General features: G+C 41.9%; 1 protein-coding gene across 5 annotated transcripts in view; it reads left to right on the top strand.

Annotated features, from left to right (window-relative positions):
- Nucleotides 1-4,784: 4,784 nt before the first annotated feature.
- Nucleotides 4,785-13,382, top strand: part of LOC121287051 (ubiquitin-conjugating enzyme E2 variant 1-like) — a 66,569-nt gene continuing 57,971 nt past the window's right edge. For 2 of the 5 annotated variants that reach the window (XM_041204506.1, XM_041204507.1), the window contains exon 1: nucleotides 4,785-4,943. In XM_041204506.1, coding sequence (XP_041060440.1) covers nucleotides 4,922-4,943 — 22 coding nt within the window. In that variant the 5' untranslated portion in view covers nucleotides 4,785-4,921. Of the gene's footprint in view, nucleotides 4,944-5,043; nucleotides 5,161-13,382 lie in introns of those variants that run through there. The other 3 variants (XM_041204505.1, XM_041204503.1, XM_041204509.1) reach the window with 3 other exon arrangements.

Raw genomic sequence — 13,382 nt, 5'->3', positions numbered from 1 at the left:
CATCTCTGTTGCTTTATACATCAGCAAAAGGCTGTGTTGGTGTAATATAATTCTTGGTTTTGCTTATGACCTCACCTATCAATTCCAGCCACCTGTTTGTTGGTCAGATAATCTAGGAAACATCCCGGAGACGTAAAAAATTGTCTCAGTCAATGATCTTACCTTAGAATGAAGAATTGGATGGAGTGGGAGGCATAGTATTACTTTAGATAATTAGCGCCAAATCTGTTGATCTTCAATAAGTTTAGTTATATGGGTCATCACTGAACCAAAATCCTTGAACTACCCCTATGTAACTTCACTGTGAAAATATCTTCACCACACAGACTATGGCACCTCGAGAAGCTCCACCATCACCTTCTCAAAGACAACTAGGAATGGACATTAAATGGGGGGCTTGACATTGCCCATATCCTGAAAATGAATTTCTAAAAAGCCCATTTTCAATATTCTTCATTTTTGTTTATATCACTACAATTGTCATGTACCTTTTTTTAAGTCTCATTTTAATTTTTGTAAATTATTTGTTCAGAGGATTTGGGCATTCCTAGCTAGGCCAACATTTATTGCCCATTCCCAATTGACCTTGAGAAGGTGGTGGTGAGCTGTCTTGATCTGCTGCACTCCAAGTGGTGCACAGTACTGTTGGCGGGAGTGTTTCCAGAATTTTGACCCGACAACAGTGAAAGAATGGCAATATAGTTCCATGTCAGTGTATGACTTATGAGTGGAACTTGCAGGCGGTAGCGTTCCCATGTGTCTGCTGCCCTTGTCTTTCTAGGTGGTAGGGGTCACAGGTTTGAAAGGTGCTGTCAAAGGAGCCTTGGTGAGTTGCTGCAGTGCAACTTGTATGTGGTATACACTGCTGCTACTGTGCATCAGTGGTGGAGGGATTGAGTGCTTAAGATGGTATATGGGGTGCCAAGCATGCAGGCTGCTTTGTCCTTTTTTTCCTTCATGAGATGTAGGGATCACTGTCAAGGCCAGCATTTGTTGCCTTGAATTGAGTGACTTGCCAGCAGAGGGCAGTTAAGAATCAAACACATGCTGTGGATCCGAAGTCACATGTAGGCCAGCCTAGGATGGCAGATTTTCTTCCCTAGAGGGGCATAGGTGAACCGGATGAGTTTTTATAACAATCAATGATAGTTTCATGGTCACTGGGACTAGCTTTATATTCCAGATTTATCAAGCTTCCATGGTGGGATTTGGACCCATATCCCAGAACATTAATGTGGGCCTTGGGGGTACTAGTTCAATGACATTACGACTATGCCACTCTCCTCCCCTATCTATCTCTACCCATCTCCTGGATGGTGTCAAGCTTCTTGAGTGTTGTTGGAGTTGCGCTCATCCAGGCAAGTGGGGAGTATTCATCACACACCTGACATTTTTATTCATTCATAGGATGTGGGCTTCACTGGCTGGGCCAGCATTTATTGCCCATACCTAGTCACCCTTGAGAAGGTGGTGGTGAGCTGCCACTTTGAGCTGCTGCACTCCATGTAATGTAAGTACACCCACAGTGCTGTTAGGGAGGGAGTTCCAGGATTTTGACCCAGGACAGTGAAAGAATGGTGATATATTCCCAAGTCAGGATGGTGAGTGACTTGGAGGGGAACTTCCAGATAGTGGTGTTCCCATCTATCTGCTGTTCTTGTATTTCTAGGTGGTAGTGATCGTGGGTTTGGAAGGTGCTGTCGAAGGAGCCTTCGTGAATTCCTGCAGTGCATCATGTAGATGGTACACACTGCTGCTACTGTGCGTCGGTGGTGGAGGGAGTGAATGTTTGTGGATTCACTCAAGCAGGCTGCTTTGTCCTGGACAGTGTCCAGCTTCTTCAGTGTTATGGGAATTGCACTCATCCAGGCAAGTGGACATGGACTGCTTTGGTACCTGAGGAGTCACAAATAGTGCTGAACATTGTGCAATCATCAGCGAACATCCCCACTTCCGACCTTATGATGGAAGCAAGGTCATTGATGAAGAAGCTGAAGATGGTTGGGCCGAGGACATTACCCTGAGGAACTCCTGCAGTGATGTCCTGGAGCTGAGATGACTGACCTCCAATAACCACAACCATCTTCCTTTGTGCTGCGGAGGGTTTACCCCGAATCCCATTTACTCCAGTTTTGCTAGGGCTCCTTGATGTCACACCCGGTCAAATGCTGCTTTGATGTCAATGGCAGTCACTCTCACCTCACCATGGGAGTTCAGCCATTTTGTCCGCGTTTGAACCGAGGCTGCAATGAGGTCAGGAGCTGAGTGGCCCTGGCAGAACCCAAACTGGGCATCAGTGAGCAGGTTATTGCTAAGCAAGTGCCGCTTGATAGCACTGTTGATGACCCCTTCCATTACTTTACTGATGATCGAGAGTAAACTGATGGGGCCGTAATTGGCCAGGTTAGATTTGTCCTGCTTTTTGTGTACAGGACATACCTGGGCAATTTTCCACATAGCTGGGTCAATGCCAGTTTTGTAGCTGTACTGGAACAGCTTGGCTAGAGGCATAGCAAGTTCTGGAGCACAAGTCTTCAGTACTATTGCTGGAATATTGTCAGGGCCCAGAGCCTTTGCAGTATCCAGTGCATTCAGCCGTTTCTTGATATCACGTGGAGTGAATCGAATTGGTTGAATATAGGCACCTGTGATGCTGGGGTCCTCTGAATGATGAGATGGATCATCCACTCGGCACTTTTGGCTGAAGGTTGCTGCGAATGCTTCAACCTTATCTTTTGTACTGATGTGCTGGGCTCCTCCATCATTGAGGATCGGGATATTTGTGAAGCGTCCTCCTTCAGTGAGATGTTTAATTGTCCACCACCATTCATGATTGGTTGTGGCAGGACTGCAGAGCTTAGATCTGACCTGTTGGTTGTGGGATCACTTAGCCCTGTCTATCACTTGCTGCTTATGCTGTTTAGCATGCAAGTAGTCCTGTGTTATAGCTTCACCAAGTTGACACCTCATTTTTTAGGTATGCCTGGTGCTGCTCCTGGCATGCCCTCCTGCACTCTTCATTGAACCAGGGTTGATTCCGTGGTTTGATGGTAATGGTAGAGTGGGGGATATGCCGGACCATGAGGTTACAAATTGTGTTCGAGTACAATTCTGCTGCTGATGATGGTCTACAGCGCCTCATGGATGCCCAGACTTGAGTTGCTAGATCTGTTCAAAATCTATCCCATTTAGCATGGTATCCTCGACGTGAAGGCGGGACTTTGTCTCCACAATGCCAGTGTGGTGGTCACTCCTACTGATACCGTCATGGACGGATGCATCTGTGGCAGATGGGTTGGTGAAGATGAGTTCAAGTATGTTTTTCCCTCTTGTTGGTTCCATCACCACCTACCGTAGACCCAGTCTCGCAGCTATGTCCTTTAGGACTTGGCCAGCTCAATCAGTAGTGGTGCTACCAAGCCACTCTTGGTGATGGATATTGAAGTCTGCCATCCAGAGTACATTCTGCACCCTTGCCACCCTCAGTGCTTCCTCCAAGTGGTGTTCAACATGGAACAGCACTGATTCATCAGCTGAGGGAGGGCGGTACGTGGTAATCAACAGGAGGTTTCCTTGCCAGTGTTTAACCTGATGCCATGAGACTTCATGCGGTCCAGAATCAATGTTGAGGACCACCAGGGAAACTCCCTCCCAACTGTACACCACTGTGCCAGAGTCTGGGAGATTATCTGTAAGGTATGATTCCGTGAGGATGGCTATTCAGGCTGTTGCTTGACTAGTCTGAGAGACAGACTTGTGCCTTGTAGATGGTGGACAGGTTGGGGGAGTTGGAGGTGAGTTACTCCCTGCAGAATTCCCAGCCTCTCACCTGCTCTTGTAGCCATGAATTAAAATCCTTTAATATGGCATTTCACCTAGTTTGCACTCTAAGCATTCTTCCCATTGTCCACTCTTTTGTCATTGTCCACAAATTTTCCTATTTATCTGGGCTAGGTCATTTTTCATTGAAATAGTTTTTGTCTGGTCAAGTACAGTATCTCTATCTTTTACTGTCCATTTTTTCAGGTGTTATAACAAAGCTAATTACCTCTGGCAGGAATGCTCAACCAATACTTTGTCAGCTGGCAAACATTACAACTATTCATAAAAAGAAACAAAACTAAGTTTTTTCCTATTTAACTTGCAAAACAAATTACAAATGTGCACTTTGATTGAAAAATTTAATTTCTTGGTCTCTAAATGCCAAATAATCACCATCAGAAGCTAAAGCTGGGAAACGTGGGCCTCTTCATGACTGTAAAGATATTAGAGTAGTGCAGGAAGTTCTAAGAGATTTTCGAAATGAAAATGAAACAAAAACAGGAGATTCTGGAAATAAACGCCAGACCAATCATTTAACTTCAGGAGAAAATATGAAGGATTTAAGCCCTATCTTAACTTGTCTTTTCTGTTTAATTAGCTACTGTGCATTTTCCATAATTACTAAAACTCTTGCAAAGTGAAACAAAGAAAAAGCTTCAAACACGTGTAAATAGCTTTGGATAGATACAAAACAATCTGACTGGTCGATATGGGAAAAGTTGCAATACTTCAGTGTAATGTTGCAAAGTAAGACTCAGAATGAGAACAGCCACAAAAGAGCAGCGGAGCGGAGCGGGGCGGGACCCCAACGGAAGAGCGCAGCGCGCACATGGAACGGCGCCGTGCCCGCCGGGCGCGCGCACACAGGAGGGCGCCGTACCCGCGGATGGGGCGCATGCACACAAAACGGTACCGTGCCCGCCGGGCGTGCGCACACAGAGCGGGGCCGTGCTCGCGGGCGCGCACACAAATAGTGCCATGTCCATAGGCGTGCGCGTACGGACGTTGCTGCACTTGCGGGGCGCATCCTCGCCGACAGTTCCCGCGTTTAGTGACGTCACGACCGGAGGAGGTCAGCAGCGACCGGTAGCGACACAAGATGGCGACCACCGGGAGTAAGAGTGAGTCGGGGGGGGGGGGGGGGGGGGGGGGGCGGTCAGAGGGTGTTGGTGCGGGTGCGCTTTCTCCCCCACCCGCTTTATGAAATCTCCATTGGGAAGTTGCTGGGCCCAGTTAGGCGGGAGGGGATCCTCCTCGATCTTAATGCGGTCTCTTTGCTGATTACCGGGAGCTGCTGGTTCCTGGGGAAGGGCCCAGGGGCGGGAGCCGTGTCTGCAGGTTAGCTGCGATAATCTGCGCCCGACCCTTTGGTTTGGGGCAACTCGGGTGCTTTCGTTTTCACTGAGGAAACCGGAATCCGTCAACGGCCCCACTGGCCGGCCTACCGGATTACTCAGCGGGAGGGGGAAGAAAGAGGAAGCGCATTTTAATCGGAAATAAAATATTTGTTTTTATTGGATATAAAATGCCATCCAAGTGTATCTGCCTTGGCCAGCGCTGTAGGGGCAGGTTGCGGTGTTACTGTTGCTCTAGCCTGTCTGCGGTTTGCCTCTTGTGGGTGAGGTTGCGTCGCTTTTTCTTTTTTTTTGTGGGGTTTTGTCCGCACCTACGTAACCTACGCAGGCCAACATCCTTCTTCCTTAGGGGTGGGGGGGTTCTCCCTCCCATCCTAAACCGAACCTCCTTTTTTATTACTTTAAACGTCTGATTAGGTATTTCAAATTTAATTCACATGTGTGGTAGCAATTTCCCTCATTGTCATTTTATCTAATTCACAAACAGCGCGATTTTCTTTTACTTTCAGCTGCTGTGAAACTACAAGGGGTAGCCTGTTTCACAACATTTGTTAGAACTGTTTTAGAGAACCTTTTATTTTGTGTTAAATTATTATTTTATGTTTCGAATTTAAGTCCATCATTAGAAATTTATTTTAGATGTCGGCTTGATTCAGTTTGATTTATGGCAGTTAGAAGATTGTGACTTAAAGCTCAATCATGCATTTGTAAAATAATATATGTACACCGACAGGCTTTCTAGTGCAATCCTGTGGGAGTGATCCAATTTACAATCTCCACCCAGGACCTTGTCCCAATGTTGCAGTTGAATTTGTAATTGTGTTCTGGATTTACCTTTTCTGTAGGAGAAGGTATGAGAAAAGAGCATAAAAATTCTGCTGAGGAAATTACCAACTGACATCATTTTCTTTAAATGTATGAAGCAGTGGGTGAGATATCTTAGTTTGCATAGAAGATTGTCATAATGGGAATGAGAAGGTACGAGAGAAGAAAGTAAAATAATTGCCTAAAGGAATTGATGGTGCACTTCAAAGTGGGAAAAGGTCCTGATGGCATGCATCCTGGAATGCTGAGGAAATAGTAGAAACTTCAACTTCTATGTTTCAGATATTTTTAGCTATGGAATTTATGCTGGAGGACTGGAGGACTGCAGGATCACCAACATGACACTGCTGTTCATGAAGGGAGGAATGGCTAAGCAATGTAATTAGTTATAAACCAATTAGCTTAACATCAGCGGTGAGTGAATTTTCAGGTGTCATAATCCTAGATGATTTGCTAATTTCAAATGAATAGATGTGTGGAAATAAAGTATATTCATAGAAGAAATGCAGTGGGTGTATATTTCAGAAAGAGCCAAGGTCCTACCTACTTAGGAATCTATTTCATGAAAATGGAAGTGCATGATGCTAAAGGGAATGTGGCAGCATGTATGGTAAGCTAAAAACAAAAAAAAACTGTGGAAGCTGGAAATCCAAAACAAAAACAGAATTACCTGGAAAAACGCAGCAGGTCTGGCAGCATCGGCGGAGAAGAAAAGAGTTGACGTTTCGAGTCCTCATGACCCTTCGACAGAACTTGAGTGAGTCCAGGAAAGGGGTGAAATATAAGCTGGTTTAAGGTGTGTGTGTGTTGGGGGGGGGGGGGGGGGGGGGGGGGCGTGGTTTGAGTGGGGGGAGAGAGAGAGAGAAGTGGAGGGGGTTGGTGTGGTTATCGGGACAAACAAGCAGTAATAGAAGCAGATCATCAAAAGATGTCACAAACAACAGAACAAAAGAGCACATAGGTGTTAAAGTTGGTGATATTATCTAAACGAATGTGCTAATTAAGAATGGATGGTAGGGCACTCAAGGTATAGCTCTAGTGGGGGTGGGAGGAGCATAAAAGATTTAAAAATAATGGAAATAGGTGGGAAAAGAAAAATCTATATAATTTATTGGAAAAAACAAAAGGAAGGGGGAAACAGGGGGTGGGGATGGAGGAGGGGAGCTCAAGACCTAAAGTTGTTGAATTCAATATTCAGTTCCAGACTGAATATTGAATTCAACAACTTTAGATCTTGAGCTCCCTCCTCCATCCCCACCCCCTTTCTGTTTCCCCCTTCCTTTTGTTTTTTCCAATAAATTATATAGATTTTTCTTTTCCCACCTATTTCCATTATTTTTAAATCTTTTATGCTCCCCCACCCCCACTAGAGCTATACCTTGAGTGCCCTACCATCCATTCTTAGCACATTCGTTTAGATAATATCACCAACTTTAACACCTATGTGTTCTTTTGTTCTGTTGTTTGTGACATCTTTTGATGATCTGCTTCTATTACTGCTTGTTTGTCCCGATAACCACACCAACCCCCTCCACTTCTCTCTCTCTTTCCCCCCCACTCAACCACCCCCCCCCCCCACACACACACACACACACACACACACCTTAAACCAGCTTATATTTCACCCCTTTCCTGGACTCACTCAAGTTCTGTCGAAGGGTCATGAGGACTCGAAACGTCAACTCTTTTCTTCTCCGCCAATGCTGCCATAACTGCTGAGTTTTTCCAGGTAATTCTGTTTTTGTATAGTAAGCTAATCAGAGGATAGAAAATAGAGTAGTGATGAATAAAACGTTTGAGCGATTAGATTGTAAACAGTGGTATCTTTCTGGGCTCGATATTATGGCCATAAGCGGTTACAATGTAAACACTTGGAAAAAGTAAGGAAGCTGGATCCTGGAGAGGACTATAATCAGCTTTGGGAGAAAGTAGGCTAGGCAAAGAGATGCCAGTTGAAATTCAATGTAGGGAAATGTAAGGTAATCCATTTTGGCTCAAAGAATAAGAGGAGTATTTGAGCAACAACTTATAAAAGTTTAAATGAGCACACACTTGATTTAGACACTCAGATCTTTAAAGTTAGATAAAAAGTTAAAAATAGAGTATAATGCATTTGGACTTGTATAAATCACTATTTATGAACGAAAACCAAAGCAAAGAGGCTTGATAAACCTGTGCAAAAAATTACTTAGGCTGCAGTTAAAATATTGGATCTGGTTTAGGATGCTGTACTTCAGGTAGGATGTCAAGGCCATGGAGAGGGTAAAGAGGCATATTAAGTTGAATATCAGAGATGAGTCACTTTAGTTAGCAAAGCAATAGCCCCATCACTAAAGCAGACAAGACAAATAGGAGACCTGATAATGGTGCTCAAAATTATAAGGAACTTTCAACAGGTAAATTAGATAAAACTATTTCTACTCTTTGGTAACGAGATGATGTACATTGGCGATCATACAGAGGGAAAGATTAGGAGAAATTCTTCCTGCTCAGATCTTAAATTGAGACATGGAATGTCTCACCAGAACTAGAGGTGGGAGCAAAAGCTTTTAAAAAGGAATGGATAAGTATTTGGGGGGGGGGAAAAAACTTAAAAGCATTTCATGACCTGCATGGCCACTTCCTGTACTACTTGTAAACTTCTATCGCATTTACTTTCTCCTATATCTTTGTGGTTCTCCCTCAGTTTCTTCCTTTCAAAATGGAAAAGACCCAAGTTTTTCAAGTCTTACATCTCAGTCCTCTAAAACTAGAGATCAGTTTTGTATCTCTTCTGGCCTGCCTCCTGGGCTATATTAATTCTTATACTGTGGAAGTCAAAAGATATGAAAAGAAAAAGTGCAAATACTGAAACTCTGAAAAACAAAATGTGCTGAACGGCATAGGCCTGCTACCATTTGTAATGGGAAATAGTAGGCTAATGTTTCCATTGTGGAATTTCTTTATTTAGTTTTCTTCTTGTAATTGCTATAGGGGTGCAATACATTCTGGTAACTTCTGTTTTTATGACGTTATCATGGTAAGGTGTGGTGTGGCCTAACCAGATTAGAACTTCCTCCTTAAACTTCACAGTTGGTTGAATAATTCAACATTATTGATTTTTGTTGGTTGTTAGTTGTTGAGTCTACTAAAAACTCCACATCTCTTTCAGCTTCACCTTTTGCTGTTTTGCTCCCATTCGAGCAATTCTGTACATTGATTATTTTGTATTCTTATATACAATACTTTGCACCTATAACTTTTGTTTTGTCACTATCTGTCCATTTGTATATTTTACCTATTTAATTTTGTAAGTTCATGGGTGCCTCTTTAGATTCACTTGCATGCTCTCCCAATCTTCACATCTGCAAATTTGATTGGTTTGTTTTGAGGTTTTGAATCAAAGTTAATGTAAATTTAAAGACAGTAGGGGTCCTAGTATGTCATCTCAAGGCTGCTGGGATGGAACAAGTGAGTGGAGTTATCCCTTCAGTAATTTAGAAAAAGTGCTTGGTTGTTTTATGTTTCTTAAGCCTCATCTTGATGTTGAACAGGTTTCAGATACAATAATGTGTACAAGACACAATATGATGGAAATTACATTGAATGTACAGCACAGGAACAGGCCATTCAGCCCAACCTGTCCATGCTGGCATTTATACTCCACTTGAGCCCTTTCCATCTTTCCTAGTCTAACTCTTCAGCGTCACTCTCGATTCCTTTCTCCCTCTTAATTATCTAGCCTCCCCTAAATGTTGAAATATTCATCTCGACCACTCCCTGTGGTAGTGAGTTTCAAATTCCCACCACTCTGGGTAATGATGCTTCTCCTGAATTCTCTATTTGATTTCTAGCGACTATCTTACGTTGATGGCCTCTGCTTTTGTACTGTTCCACAAATAGAAATTGGGTCTACTTTATCAAAACTTTTCATAATTATAAAGACCTCTATTAGGTCACCTCTTCATCTCTTCTCAAGAGGAAGGTCTCATCTTTCCTGATGTGTACAACCTCACATTTCTGATTCATTTTTGTAAACCTGTTTGCATCTTCTCCAGTACCACTGTATCTTTCCTATGATATAGGACCAGAATTGTACAGTGTGTTCTCACCAAAGCTCAAAGCAAGTTTAGCACAGCTTGCCTACTTTTCATTTCAAGTCTAGAAATAAACCCTAATACTTGGTTTGGCTTTTTAATGGCCTTATTAAGCTGTGTCACTGCTTTTAGTGATTAATGTATTTGTACACTGCAATCCCTTGTTCTTATACTTCGTTTAGATTTAAATTTGCCAACTAATATGTGGCTTCCTTATCTTTTATTACCAAAATGTTTTATACTTGGATTAAATGAATTACAATACAATGCATTTGTCAATTATATGCCCATTCTGCAAGTTTATTAATGTCATCTTTTAATCTGTTGCAGCTCTCCTCAGCATTGACTATTACTGCCACCAAATTTGGTGCTGTCCAACAAATTTAGAACTTATGTTTCTGATTCCAAAATCCCAATCATTGATATAAATTGTGAATAACAGTGGCCCCAACATGGATCCTTGTAGGACTCCACCTTCTACCTACTGCCACTCTGAATAACTACCCTTTACCCAAACTCTGCTTTCTGCCTTGATGTTAGCTAGCTATCCATTCTGCTACATGTCCCCTGGTTCCACATGCTCTGATCTTATTCATCTATTACCTGGCACCTTATTAGATAATCATTTGAAAATCTAGATAGATTACATCTACTCCATTACCCTTGTCTACTCTGTTACCTCTTTAAATACTTTTCCTTTATTTTTGGTTTCCTATTTTCTTTTCTAGTAGGGATTCCATTATTTTTCCTAATACCGTTATTCAGCTGATTAGCCTATAATCCTCTGGGCATGTTCTATCTACCTTCTTGAATGTGGATATTATGTTAGCTATCTGCCAGTCCTCTGGCACTACACCTTTCTCTAATGAATTATTGGATAGGATATGTGTAATAATGCCTCTATCTCTTCCCTAGGTACTTTTAAAATGCATGGATGTAATTAATTCAAATCACTGGTTTATACCCGGAGTTTGATTAGTTTATTTAATATTTCTGTATTTTGAATGTAGTTAATTATTTATAATCTCATCTTATAGCATGTCTACCTGATCTGTGTCCCTGTTAGATGCTGAAGCAAAATAATTATTTAATATTTCTGCTGTTTTGCTACCACTGACAGCGATTTTTGTCTTGTCCATCCCTTAGTGGCTCTATTCCTGTCTTAATTTTCATTTTTTAAACTTATGTAACTGTAGAATATCTTACTGTTTTGTTTTATGTACCTTGATAATTTAGTTTTCCTGGTTCCTTTTTGCCTTCCTAACTTTTTTAACTTCATTCCTAATCACCCTTGCCATGCACTCCACTGCATGTACTTAGTGTACACCTCTTTGCTTACCCCCAGTTTTCCCTTCTGTCTTTATTCATTCATGTGTCTCAGGGTTTAGTTTGTTTTTGTTTTTTAGTAGAATATATTTTTCCTTGGACTCTCTTGAACACAGTTTTAAATGTTTCCCATTGTTGTCCTACATCATTATTGCTAATATTGTTGCCCATTTTACTTTCCAAAGTTCAATTGTTCTTCCCCCACCACCTCCCAAATTGGCTTTTCTCCCTGGTCCTAAGTTATAATTGTGCCCTTCTCAATAATTATCTTAAACTGTATTATATTATGTTCAGTGTTGCAAAGATGTTCCCCTTTTACTTATCTTATCCACTCTGCTTCATTCCAGTAGCGAATCTTCCTTTGTCCGGCTTTTTAATAATGTGTTAGGAAGGAGTCCTGTACACATTCTAGGAATTGCATTCCCTTATCCTCTTCATCTACCTCTTCTGGCTAATTTGAGGTATTTGAAAGTTCCCATCATTATTCAATGTTTTATCACTTATTCCCTTAAATTTTTGCATATTTCTTCTTCCATCTGTAGACTTATGCCTCTTAGTGTGATTAATCCTTTTTTAATTTCTATCACGTGGATTCTATTTCTGTTCTACTGATAACTGTGCCACTTTTTTCCTGCTATTATGTTGTTTCTAGTAAATCCAGCTAGTTCACCACCCTCTTTTCCCTTTATCTTTTCTAAGTATGTTATACCGTGCAATGTTTAATTCCCGGTCCTGCTTGTTTTGTAGCCATGTGTCAGTAGTTTTTGCTAAGTCTGGTTCCTCAACGCATTATTGCCTTCAGTTGCTTTGCTATGGGCACTGTATGCATTGCTGTATAGACAGTTTAACCAATTTTTAATAGCAGTTCCTTTCTGTTTATTTTTAACCATCTTTTTACACCTCTGTTCTATAACTCCGTTTATTCCCTGGCCAAATAGTCCTCCCTTGATTTAAGCAAAATCTGGAAGAACTCAGGTCTGGTAGCATATGTGGAGAGAGAAACAGAGTTAACATTTCTAGCCCATATGATTCTTAAGAACTACTTCTCTATAGCTCTGAAGAAGTCATATGGACTCGAAACATTACCTCTGTTTCTCTCCCCTCAGCTGCTGTCAAACCTGCTGAGTTTTTCCAGCATTTTTGTTTTCATGTCAAATTTCCAGAATCTGCAGTATTTTGCTTTCCTCCCTTGATTTAGTCGGTCCAATGCTGTCCTATATCGTTCAGTTTATATTTAGGCTTGTTTTATTTCTTGCAGACCCCACCTCTCTTTCTAGTTTAAAGCCTTTGTCACTTCCCTATTACTCTGCTTCCTGAGGTGGACGTAAAAGATCTCATGGTATTATTTCAAAGAAGACTGGGCGAGATAGTCAGGATGTCCTTGCCAATATTTGTCTCTCGATCAACATAACAAAATAGATCTGGTGACTGTCATATTGCTGTTTGTAGGAACTTGCTGTGTGCAAATTGGCTGCTGGGTTTCCGACACTACGTTAGTAACTACACCTTGAAAGTATTTCATTCACTGTAAAGTGCCCTGAAGCGTCCAGTGGTTGGGAAAAGCACTATATAAATGCAAATCTTTTTTATAGTTCAGGTGGAGCCCTTCCCAACAGTACAGTACTTTCCTGTCCTAGTATTGGTGCTAGTATCCCATGTAAAGGAAACCTTTTTATGCACACCTGCCCTTTAACTTATATTAATTCTCCTGACCTGCCTGTTTCAATGCCAATTTCCATGAGGCTGAGACAGTAGTCCAGAAATTAATACGCTAGCAGTCCTGCTTAATTTAGCTCTTAACTCCCAATGCTCAGCAGGACGTCCTCCCTGTTCCTACTCATATTGTTTATTCCAACATGGACTACTACAACAACTGGATATTCCCTTCCCATTTCAAATTCCTCTCCAGCTGCCTTAAGATATCCCTTACCCTGACATTGCAGTGGCAACACACCCTTTTGGACCCATTCATCCAACT

This window comes from Carcharodon carcharias, chromosome 14 (genome assembly GCF_017639515.1).
Source record: "Carcharodon carcharias isolate sCarCar2 chromosome 14, sCarCar2.pri, whole genome shotgun sequence".
Lineage (NCBI taxonomy): Eukaryota > Metazoa > Chordata > Chondrichthyes > Lamniformes > Lamnidae > Carcharodon > Carcharodon carcharias.
This window is presented reverse-complemented; position numbering and strand designations above follow the sequence as displayed.